Raw genomic sequence first — 12,604 nt, 5'->3', positions numbered from 1 at the left:
TGGATGAACCTTGCACACATTACACCAAGTGAAAAAAGCCAGACACAAAAGACCACATACAGTATGATTCCATTTATATGAAATGTTCAGAAAAGGCACAGACAAGCAGATTATAGACACAGAAAGCAGATTAATGGTTGTCTGGGGCTAAAGTGGGAACCGGGATTAAACGTAAAAGTTAGTGGGGTGATGGAATATTCTAAAACTGGATTGTGATAATGACCGCACAACAAAAAAATAAATCAATGAACTGCACACTTACAATGACTGCATCTTATGGTACATGAATATATCTTGATAAAGCTGTTAACAACAACAACAACAAAAACTTGTCTGTACAAGTGGAAGAAAGAGTCTTGCTCCAAGGCAGAGAATGATCCGTTTAATAATTTTAAAGAACAAAGGAGGCAATGTAAAAGACCCCGCTACTCAACTGGAAAATAGTTGTTTAAAACAGCAAGCTAATATAATCATATACTGTTTTAAGAATTCGCTGAAAGCGTTTCATTTTATAAATTTATTTATTTATTTATTTATTTTTGGCTGTGTTGGGACTTTGTTGCTGCGCGCGGGCTTTCCTCTAGTTGTGGCGAGCGGGCGCTACTCTTCGTTGTGGTGCGCAGGCTTCTCATTGTGGTGGCTTCTCTTGTTGCAGAGCACCGGCTCGGCACGTGGGCTTCAGTAGTTGTGGCACTTGGGCTCCGTAGCTGTGGCACTCGGGCTTAGCGGCTCCGCGGCATGTGGGATCTTCATGGACCAGGGCTCGAACCCATGTCCCCTGCACTGGCAGGCGGATTCTTAACTACTGCACCACCAGGGAAGTCCGAAAGTGTTTCATTTTAATAAATAAGAGGAATTTATAAATTCACTTCCTCTAGAAAGCATAGTATCCAGCTATCTGGGCAGGTCCCATAAGATGAGGTAGTCCATTTGCAAATGGGTCAGTTACCACCTGAGCATATGAAGGGGTTCTTTAGGTTGTTTTTTGTTGTTGTTTTGTTTTTCAATAAATTTATTTATTTTATTTATTTATTTTTGGCTGCACTGGGTCTTCATTGCGGTGTGCGGGCTTCTCATTGTGGTGGCTTCTCTTGTTGCGGAGCACAGGCTCTAGGTGCACTGGCTTCAGTAGTTGTGGTGCGTGGGCTCAGTAGTTGTGGCTCGTGGGCTCTAGAGCGCATGCTCAGTAGTTGTGGCGCACAGGCTTAGTTTCTCCGCGGCATGTGGCATCTTCCCAGACCAGGGCTCGAACCCATGTCCCCTGCATTGGTAAGTGGATTCCTAACCACTGAGCTACCAAAGAAGCCCTTGGTTGTTTTTTAAAAAGCCAGAATATTGGGTAAATATCTAGAAACTAGGTTAATTCTCCTACTTTCTACATAAGAAGCTGTTTTTTGTTTTGATGACTGTTTGTTCCATGGTGACAGAGCAAAAGAGGCTGCCTTCTTCCCTATGCCCAAAAGCCACAGAGGGAAGAAGTGGTAACTAGCTTTCAAAATAGACCCTCCTATGCACAGAATATTCCTCAACAGTGTAACTGTGCTAACACAATCCCCACGGGGTCCCCTCTGCACTGCTGTTCCTACCAGCAGCCTGCTTCTCCCTGCTGTCCCTTTATGACCTCTTTACTCCCTGGCCTCGCTCTTCACTGTTCCTCAATCGGATTCTTTATGTTCACTTCTGAGACTCAAAAGCTATTGACAAGGAATTCAGTTTCTGGAATTATTTTTCCAGATCTTGTACGTCCTTCTGGAGCTGCCAAATAACCTCTTCTACACTGCCTCCTCCTAGAAGGTTTGTCTGATGGTGCAGTTTGACCCCAAACACATTAGGAATGCTAGATCTGGAGAAGTTTCCTTGTAGGGCATTCAAGACCAGGCGGTACTCCTCTACCACAACCAGACCCAAGTGAATAAAAAATATCATTCGGGATATGATAGTATACATTTCACAGGAAAAAACAACAACAACAAAACCTGCCATCCCAAATACAAGCTCAAAACGCCAAAACCTCCCACGGCCAACCGGCCCCTCATGAGGCACAACAGGGGTTAGGGAGGCAAGACAGAGCAGCTGGGACAGAAGAAAGAAGCCCGGCGCCTGGACTGGTCTAGACTGGTCGGGGCTAAGTGGAGAACTGCTCTGGAGACAGTGAGGACCTCCCTGGACACCACGGTATCCCCCGACGCTGACAGCCCCTCGCAGCCCCTTCCCGGGGAGCTGCTCCGCCCACGGCCCACGTGGCCAAGTTTAGTGAACAGCGCAACACAGCAGGGTCCTCAGCACCACTCACACCAGCCACGCGGCTGACAGGGCTCCCTCGGCTTCCTCTTTTCACCCACGGCTCAGGCCAAAAGCCTCAGGGTCCCTGCTGATTCTTTCCTTACATCACCTAGGTCCGATCCACCAGCAAGCCCAAAGCCGCCCTGCATCCACGCACTTCTCACCACCTCCGAGGCTGCCCCCACTCTGGGCCCCACGTGCGCTCCCCTTGCCTTCCATCCCCTAGTCCCCACTGAGCAGCCTCAACAAGCCAACTCCCCAGAGCAATGAGCAAATATCCTGACTTCTCACCGCCCACCAAGGCCCCTTCCCTCCTCTTCTCCTACCACTCACCCTGCCCTCAATGTTCTAGCCACGCTGGCCTTCTTCCTAGCCCCGGAATGTGCCAAATTCATTCCACCTTGGGCCTCTGCCTCGGGCTCTTCCACCGCCTGGAATGACTACCCACGTCTGGTTCCCACTCGCCACTCAGGTTTCAGTTCAACCTGAAATGTCACCTCGTCAGAACACTTCTCCGACCCACGGAGATACGGTGTCCCCCACCCTGCCCACCCCCATCACTTTCCATCTCCCAGCGTGTTTTATGTTCTTTATTGCAGTAACGATATAAACCTGATTTGCACACTGAATCCCCCAACTGACAACAAACTCCATGATTTTACAATACCTGTAAGTCAGGTCATTGTGCCGTACACCATAAATGTGTACAGGGCTGTATGTCACCTATATCTCAATAAAACTGAAAGAAAAAAAGAATATAAATGCCATGAAGGCAGATGACTAATCGGTCCTGTTTACTACTGTACTCTGAAGGGCTAGAACAGTGCCTGGCACACAAGAGAGGCCTGATTAATACTTCTGGAAGGAAAGGGCATCCTGTCCAAAGGCCATGGCTCGACTCATGCTCTGGGGTTCCTGAGGTGCTGCTCAGAGAGGGAGGGCGCTGCTGGTCTCCTTCTCAAGTACCTGAATTGGAGACGATGGACTAATTTAATTAGACAATTGGCAAAGAGCACTGACAGCAATGGGAAGCTTTAAGCAGGTCTGTGTGCGAAACACAGGCCACGGGCGAGCTCCAGTCAGGCAGACGCAGAAGCTCCCAGAAGCAAGAGCTTGGAAGCAGAGAAGAGCAGGACAGCAGGTGAGAGCGCCAGCTGGAAGCAGAAGATCCCAAAGAAAAGCAGAGCCTGAGAGAGGAGCTGAGTCACTTGATGGGGGTGAACCTTAAGGGAAGGGCAAGCTCCCCCTGCCAAGGGCCCACAGTGCCCTGGGACCCAACTCCAGTGTGCACTGAAGCCCGGCAGTCCTGGTAACCCTGGAGGCTCACGGGAGTACCAGCACCCTTCCTGACCCCTGCACTAAACCCCCATCACACGCGCTAGCACCAGAGGGTCCCTGATCCACGCGGCCAAAAGGGCTCTGCCTAAAACTCAAGCCCTGTGGCCTGGAATTCTAACCACAGACAGAATTCCAACAAGATAGAAAATACCTAAGATATTTGCTGTCTGAACTGCACATTTTATACCCAAGAAGTAACTCAATTCTGGGGAACAGGAGCTCACACTCTGAATTTTTCATCAGCCATATAAGAATCCTTAAAGATAAGTACTATTAACTTTCTACAATACCCTACTCTAGAAACTGTGCTAGGGAACCATGATAAGACCACTTTACAGACTTTCTTTTATATCGAGGGCCCTCCTATCACTAGATCCCCTGAAGTGGTGCCTAATACAGTCAGCACAGCTTGACATAACTGCAGGGTGGGCTGCTATGCTCTCCTGTGGGGGAAGAAGCCTTAAGAAAGACTTTTATACTTGTGTTATGTGCTTAAAAACATCATCTCAAGAAACTTTGAGACCAGTCTGTATTAGTTTCCTATTGCTGCTGTAACAAATGACCACAAAATGAGTGGCTTAGAACAACACAAATTTACTGTCTTACAGTTCTGGAGGTCAGAAGTCTGAAACGGGTCTCTGGAGCTAAAATCAAGATGTCAGCAGCGCTGGGTCCCGTCTGAGGACTCCAGGGGAGAATCTGTTTCCTTGCCTTTTCAAGCTTCTAAAGGTTGCCCATATTCCTTAGCTCATGGCCCCTTCCTCCATCTTCCAAGTCAGCAACATCAGGCCAAGTCCTTCTCCCGCTGCTCCCTCTCTGGTTCTCTTCTGCTTTCCTTGTCTACTTTTAAGGACGCTTGTGATTGGTTACACTGGGCCCACCCACATAATCCAAAATAATCTCCCCACTTTGAAGGCAGCTGATCAGCAACCCTAGTTCCTCTTTGCCATGTAACCTAACATATTCACAGGCCCCGGGGATTAGGACGTGGACGTCTTGAGGGGCCACTCATCTGCCTACAGCCCCAGTCCGTGTGGGTCACAACACAAACACTACCCAGCAAAACAACACCTCGTTTTCCCATTCCACACCAACACCCCTAGAGCACTGTTCCACAAAGGGTGTATTTGTCTTTGCAGAGCTGAAGATAAACAAGGTTCACCAGAGGCAAGTTTCTGACGTTGGCCGCTTAGGCCCCTGAGCTTCCCTTTTCAATTCCATATATAGTTCTTAGCCACCCAGTACGTGCCAGACAACTGTTAGGCTCCGTGGGAAAGTCAAAGGTGAAGAGAGCAGGAATCTTGGGAAGTCAGGTCTATGGAAGAATACCACACAGAACCAATAAGGTTGTGGATTTGCAGAGGACTGTGGCATTCACTCCCTTCGAGAAAGACGGCAGGGCCACAGTCTCGAAGGAAGGGCAGGATTTTACCAGTGGGGAAGGGCAGCCCGAGGAAGGGCATGGAGCTGCCTAAGGGCATTTGTTTTCCCCATCTTGGTTTCTCCCGCCTTACATTCCTAGAGGAACTGGCACTTTCACCTCCTCTCTTACAGAACTGCAGGCTTCTGTGAGCAGATGAGGGAGGTGACTTTTCAACTCCTTTTCAGCTCCCAGAGACACCGCCTTGGACAAACTGCCTCACCTCCCAGCAACAGGGCAAATTAACTTCTGTGCTCAGGTTTTCTTTCCTTTTTTTTTTTTTTTTTTGGTAAGTCTTAAAAATAGGAATTCCATCATCACCTGCCTGAGAGGGTTATTGTGACTTAGGACAACGCAGAGACTCCAGGAGGGCGGTAGTTGCTCAGCTGGTGCGAATTTTCTTCCCTCCTCCCACCCTAGCAGATGAACTCCCTCCACCCTCCCCTCCAACCCCTTTCCCCGGGCTCTTCCCAATTTGATCACCCTTCTTCACCCTTCCATCAGGACGGCAATCAGCCATTCAACCTCTACAGAAAAAGGAAATTTGGTCCTGGACTACCAACAAGGAGAAGATAGGCAAAAGGAACTCTGGAGCTTCCTGCATGATTTTTGACAGTTAACATGGGGAAGGGGAGATAGGTATGAAACCCCAATGTCAGGGGAAACTGTCCACACTGATCCCGATTATGCAAACGCACACACACACACACACACACACACACACACACACACACACACACTGGCTTCGGCACCCTGCTTGGTGCTGCCATTGGACCTGGTTCACGTTGTTTATCATAGCCCTTGCTAACTGTTTTACAACTGTCTGTTTATCTGTCCCCCACCCCAGGTTTGTGAGTTCCTGGAGGACAGAGACGGCCTTTTCTCATCTCTGCAGCCCGCACTCCCATCTCAGTGCGGCCCTTTAATGGACACCATATTAGGATTAAAGACCAAAGAAAGCGCAAGAGAAGAGAAACTGCTTCTCTTCAGCATGGTTGCAGAAGAATAAAACTAATTTAGTCATTTGTGTAAATGGTTCCCACTTACAGCTAGTTATCGCACCTAGGATTAGAAAGTTCCTCTATGGAAAACTTAAAACTTGAAGGACGAGATGCTCTAAACCTTTAATACTTGGGGATCAGGAACAGAGGGTTACTATACATACGTATACAGGGTTACATTCTAGAAACTTGTATCCCAAGGCTATCTTACAGGTCCAAATTAAAAGGTCTCCTCAAATATCCACTGGAGCAGAAATCCACTGTCCAGAAAGCTACAGCTTATCTTTAAATACATAAAAGGACTGTCTCTCCCCCCGCCCCCCAGACATTCACACCAAGGCTTCCTAACAAAGAGTTACATAAAAAGAGAAGCGATGGGCTTCCCTCGTGGTGCAGTGGTTGGGAGTCCACCTGACATTGCAAGGGACATGGGTTCGAGCCCTGGTCCGGGAGGATCCCACATGCCGCAGAATAACTGGGCCCGTGAGCCACAACTACTGAGCCTGCGCTCTAGAGCCCATGGGCCACAACTGCTGAGCCAACACTCTAGAGCCCGCGAGTCACAACTACTGAAGCCCGCGCGCCACAACTACTGAAGTCCACACGCCTAGAGCCCATGCTCCGCAGCAGGAGAGGCCACCGCAATGAGAGGCCCGCGCACCACAATGAAGAGTGGGCCCCTCTGGCCGCAACTAGAGAAAGCCTGTGCGCAGCAACGAAGACCCAACACAGCCAAAAATAACGTACATTTAAAAAAAGAGAGAGAGAGAGAAGCGAAACCAAAACCAACCACAAAAAGCTATCTACTAGATGTGTTCAGAATCCACGAGGGTGATTTACATGTGTGACATTCCTCACAGTGTTAAGAGGGCAAGGACCATGAACTATGTTCTAGAGTGCACAGCTCCTTCGTGGGGCCTTAGAAAGTATGGACAAACCAAGAATGCATCCATTTAGCATTTGTCAGGCAGGCATTTGAAAGCCACACTAAAGACCCCAGTCAGATACGTTATTTCCCTCAGTTTACAGATGAGAAACTTGGGCTCCTAATAAATGTCAGCTGAATGAGGACGCAGAATGGATTCAGCCCATTAAACCTCCTCTTGCCTCTTATTTGTCAGGTACTAGACACATCCACAGACATTATCTCAGTTAATCCTCACTTCCACCCTGCAGCGGAGCTTTATCCTCCCCATTTTACAGTGGCAGACAGGAAGCCTTAGAGAAGGTAAGCCATGAACTTCTAAGCTCTGCCTTGGGGAGAGGCGACTTCTTCTCCTCCCAAACGTCCCAGTAATTGAACACACACTGTGGGACCAAGGCAAGATGTTTCACTACAGGGCTTCTTAGCATCACAGTGTGGGAAGGACAGGGATGCCAGCTGCATGAAGCTGGAATCCATCCGCACTGTCACTTGCCCAGGTGGACCACGGGGCACATTCACAACCTAGTCCCAACTCCTCAAAGACTCTATTCCCCCACCTGAAGTCAGTCTTGCCAAAGATCCTTCAGGAGTGCATGTTCAGGAACAGATCATATTCAGAGTCCCTAGGCCACTTCACACGACTGGGGAAAAAACAACCACAACTTCCCCTGCACTTAGTTCCTCCCCCAAAGAGCTGTTGAGCCTCATCTGGAAACAGCTGGGAGGCAGCAGTTAACAGGAAACCAACCAAAAAAAAAGCACAGAGTGTACCAGGGAGAGTTAGGCGGCTAGAACGAAGAGGCCAGGGGACAGACAGGAAGTTGAAGTTAGAAAGAGCCTAGGCCACAAACAGTCAGACAGAAGAGGAGGCCCAGCTGGCCTTCCTCTCAGACCCAGGAGCAGAAAACCTGGAAACCAGTGGTGAAGGCTCACACCGCACTGAAAGGGAAGTCAGGCCACCTCTGGGGTTGACTCTTCTCTCCTCCCTGCCCCCCATATCTCAACCCCCCTTCTCTGAAAGCCAGCTAGTGGTCGTGCAGGACAGCTGAGGTCAGAAACTCACATCTGTTCTCATGCTGCTTTCTGGGCCAGAGGCTACAGCCCAGACAACTGGTTTCAAGTCACTCCTCTGTCAATCTGTACCCGGGTTCCACACTGCCAGCTAAACTCTGGGGCCATCCAAACGAGCCCCAGGCGGACACGCAAAGAGCATCTTCATGAGCAATTACTAGGTGGACACATATCAGGGACCTGCAGTGGAAGGACTCTACGTGGGGAATGACAGCAAAGCAGGAGAGCCAAAGGGGCTGGCGGTCTTGAAGAACCAGGTGAGCCTCAAACCAAACCAAGGGTGCATTTTGCAACCAAGAAAGTTAAATGAGCAATGGACAGCTGCCAAAATATTCTTGAAAGAAGTGAAAAAAAAATACCATTACTAAAATTCTTTGGTGTTATTTAATAATAAGCCTTTAGGTTATCCAAACGGAGGGCAAAGCAGGGAGACTGGTTTATTTTTCCTTTAGCAGAGCTTAGGTGAGTGCTTTCGAGCCCATGCCTCCTGCTACGCAAGCAACCATTCTCTCTTTGTACGCGGAGAAGTTTATATTAAAATAAAGAAGAGGATTAAGTTCGCTTAATAAAGCACATTCCTGTCTTTCACCTCCAATTTTGTTTGAAAGGGCTCTCTCACACTGTAGCATATGCTACAATCTAGTTGCGTTTGATTCCAATGAAGTGCTCAAAATTTGAGACTGGATAAGCAAGGCTAAACGAGGGCAGAGGGCTGCAATCTCAATGCCGTTTGGTTTTTTTTAAAAAAAAAAAAAACAGAACATCTTCACAGGCTCAGTGCCAGCTCAAACTGGCAAGACCAGAGAATCAGAGCAGAGCCTAACCAATGTGCCACGCAAGGGGGGTTGGAGGAGAGCTCTGGGTAATGTAATGCAGCCATGTGGCAAACAAACCATCAGGGAAGCCTTCAAGAGAGGAAATGGGGGCGGGAAGAGTGGGGTGCGTTTCAGGAACATAACAAAGGAACAAGTTGACTAATCATTTATTCCAGAGGGGAAAATGCCACCCAGAGCCATGTATATCTAGTGTTTCAACTTCAGGTAAATGTGTACCTTGGATATATTTGGGGTTCCCTACTCTCCAAAAATAGGGGGGAGGGGGAGGGTAACGTTCCTACTCTTCTTTACACTGCTTCTGGAGTCTCCAAGGAAACTTTCCCTGCGCTGCCTGCAGACTAGACCTGAGACAACCCCAGCCAGTCCAGTTACTACTGCAGTAACCTCCACTCTGCGGAGATCCTATCATGAGCTTTGGGCAGGGCTGGGCTGCTCTGTACTGCAGCTAGCCCACAGAAGTTCTGTTGCTGAGGCAGAAATTATCGGAAGCAAATACCTAACAAACACACCGAGAAAGGGAGAGTGGAAGGCCACGTTAACCCATGAGGACCACGCATTTCTGTGACTTAGAAAAAAGGGATCTCCGCCTAGAGCCGGAGCCACAGGTCAGGATGGTGCCTGGGATGCCTGCCCTAAACACTGACATCTCCATATAACGTTTCAGGGCCAGCCAAAGAACCCTCCAACTTGCCAGGAGGACAGCCTGCACCTCCAAGAGCTGTGGCTCCAAGTCTTCCTAGGAGGCAGCCAGGGCCCCTCCGAAGTTGGGGGAGGGCTTCCCAATAAAGGGGATGTGAGAGGACCCAGCCTCCCTCTGCTGGGGCAATAAGAAAAGGAGCTCACACTCTTCTGGAGCAACTAATTATGTGCCAGGTACTGGAATAAGCACTTTACCTGCTGTTCCATCCCCACAGCAGCCAATGGAGGCAGACACTACTGTCATTCCCTCTTTATAACGGAGGAAACAGGCTCAGAAATTTGACTCAACCATTAAATACTGGAACCAGCGACTTTAAGCCACCCTGGACAGGCGGTCCTAACCACTACTGGCAATTGCTGGAAACACACAAAGCTTTTGGGGGAAGGGTGGATAAAGTCGGGTAACACAAGGTACAGCCTGTATTTACACCTTTTTCTTACCCGCAATCGGTGGCCTCGGAATTGGAGGTGAGGGCCTGCATGGGGAACGTGAAGCCGGAAGAACCCAAGCCCTGCTGACAGGGAAGAGGCCAGGAACCCCCGCCCCTCTCGCTTCCACTAGGGACCCTAGACCCATAAACCCTCCCGAAGAGGGAAAACCCAAAGGGAATGCCTGAAGCCAAGAGATCCCCTGGCGGCCCAGCCCTCCACGCTTGTTTTGTCAAAGGGAGCTCCGCTCGAGAGGTGGGGCCGGCCGGGTCCTACCTGTAGGCCAGGGTCATGCACTCGAAGAGCTTGGTGAGCGAGGCGTCGATGGACAGGTGGCAGGAGCTGGTCTTGCCGAAGCTGTAGGTCTGGCACGTCTGCTTGTTGACCGTGTCGAAATCGTAGCCCTTCTTGGGCGGGTGCTCGCGGTGCGGCGACGACACCATGAAGTGGCCGCTGTGGATGATCTGCTGGCGGCGCGGAGGCTCTTCGCTGCCCGACCCGGCCTTGGGCGGCAGTGGCGCGGCGCTCGCGTGGCCCCGGGCCGGGGTGGCCGCGCCGGAGGCGGGCGGCGGAGACGGCTCATCCGTGTCCGAGTCGTCGTCGTCCTCGGGCACCTGGGGCTTGAGCAGCACCGCGCGGCCCCGGCTGCGGGGCCGGCGCGGGGAGCACATGAAGACGTCGGCGGCCATGGGGGGGCCCGGCCGGGGGCATCCCCCGGAGCCCGGGGCGACGCGGGCGAGGAAACGTGACGGGGCGCCGGCCCGGCCCGCGCGCCGACTGTCCGCGAGCGCGCGGCGGGGCGGGAGGGGGAGGGCACGGGCCGTCAGGGCCGCCTCGGCGCCGGCCCCGGCGTGACGTCACCAGCGCGTCTCAGCCAATCGGGCGCCCGCTTCGGCCTCTTAAAGGCGCAGGGGAACCTTTCCGTGTCTGGGCGGACAAAAACGGGGGGCAGGGGTAGGCGGAGGCCACGCCTCCAGGCCCCGCCCCTCGCCACCCCCTTCCCTCCGGGGTGCTGCGGGACTTGGTAACCGGGCGGTGCCACTCTCCAGTGTCTTGGCCTAGGAGAGGCGTTGGCCGAGCGGGCCGTGCCGATCCCGCCCCACGCTCCGGGGAATCGTTCTGCTGCCTCGCCGCAGGCCGGGCGGGCGCTCCACGTGGTGGGTGGGGGTGGCGCTCCTTCCGTCTCCCAGGCCCTGCAGGGCCCGGAACTGTGGCTCTTCACAGATGTTGCTGGGCGCTGTGGGTTTTGTCCCCATTTTACTGATAAAACTGAGTCGCTGAATACCAAAGGGGTTTTTCTAACGCGAAATCAAGCTTCACTGGACTTCCCTGGTGGCGCAGTGGTTAAGAACCCGCCTGCCAATGCAGGGGACACGGGTTCGAGCCCTGGTCTGGGAAGATATCGTGTGACGCGAAGCAACCAAGCCCGCGAGCCACAACTACTGAGCCCACGTGCCACAACTACTGAAGCCTGGGCGCCTAGCGCCTGTGCTCTGCAGCAAGAAAAGCCGCTGCTTGCCGCAACTAGAGAAAGCCCGCGCTCAGCAACGAAGACCCAACGAGCAACCAAAAATTAATTAATTAAAAAAAGAAAGAAAGATCACGAACGCTTCTCACCTCCACAAAGGTGGAACCTGCCTTTTTAGTCAACCTTACTTAAGGCACTTTCCCAGGGCATCGCAACTAGTACGTGACAGAGCCACTAAAACTCAAAATACTGTCATTATTGCTAAGATCTTAAATTTGGAGGGCGAACCAGCCCCTAAACAATTCCAATTCTGAGCCACAGTTGTCTTCTCTGTCAAGTGGGGAATGATTCCTATGTCTCAGAAAGTTGTGACAGTTAAAAAATGACTATAAAGTACTTAACACAGTGCCTAGCAAAGAATGAGCACTGTGGATTAAATGGACTATGGACTGAAGAGACTGAAGCAGCCAGACCAGAGGCACCTAGAAATTGCCAATACTCAACCACTTTTGACTATAGAAACAGCAATATCATATGGTCCAACCTAAGAGTTGACATTTATAGAAAGCTGTCAAGGGGCTCAATGCCAGCCTGGGGTGGGGGCCACGTAGGGACAGTAGAGGATGACAGGGCAGCAAGAGGGCCAGTGATGTCCCTAGGGCAGGAGCTCCCACTCTAGTCCCAGCAGGGCCTCCGGTGTCCTCTCCTGCTGCTCCTGTGCTCTGCTTTGAAGCCAGTTTCACTTCCAGATTCGGGTGGAGGCTGAACTCCCTCCCCCGCCTTCCTCCTGACAAGGGCCTCCTAAAGGGGAGCGTGTTGGGACAAATGTCTCTTACCAAAGTGGCTGCACTAACTCCTTCCCTGGATATCTCCAAGGAGGGATAGGCCAGATGGACTGGCAGCTGGTGTGAGTTTGAGGGTCTCCCCACTTGCCCAAACCACTGCTCCCAACTCTGGCTGCAAACGTCTGAATGTCCACCCTTTGAGTTGCCTTCCTTTATTCGAAGACTTTTCTCCTTGGTAAACGCTTAAATGCCCAGCCACATTTGATACAGTGATTCCACCTCTATGATTTTATCCTAAGGCTGTGGGTACAAGGATGGTGAATACAGCATCATTTGTAAAGAGTGGGCA

General features: G+C 51.1%; 1 protein-coding gene across 6 annotated transcripts in view; it reads right to left on the bottom strand.

Annotated features, from left to right (window-relative positions):
- The window catches only part of MLXIP (MLX interacting protein), a gene marked incomplete at its 5' end in the record, with an annotated part of 57,877 nt that extends 47,186 nt beyond the window's left edge, over positions 1-10,691 (bottom strand). For all 6 annotated transcript variants that reach the window (XM_082852510.1, XM_082852511.1, XM_082852512.1 and 3 more), the window contains one exon: positions 10,279-10,691. In XM_082852510.1, the coding sequence (XP_082708636.1) occupies positions 10,279-10,691 (413 nt within the window). The remainder of the gene's footprint in view (positions 1-10,278) is intronic.
- Positions 10,692-12,604: the final 1,913 nt, after the last annotated feature.

Source organism: Leucopleurus acutus (assembly GCF_964270905.1).
Source record: "Leucopleurus acutus genome assembly, chromosome: 13".
In the NCBI taxonomy this organism is placed as follows: domain Eukaryota; kingdom Metazoa; phylum Chordata; class Mammalia; order Artiodactyla; family Delphinidae; genus Leucopleurus; species Leucopleurus acutus.
This window is presented reverse-complemented; position numbering and strand designations above follow the sequence as displayed.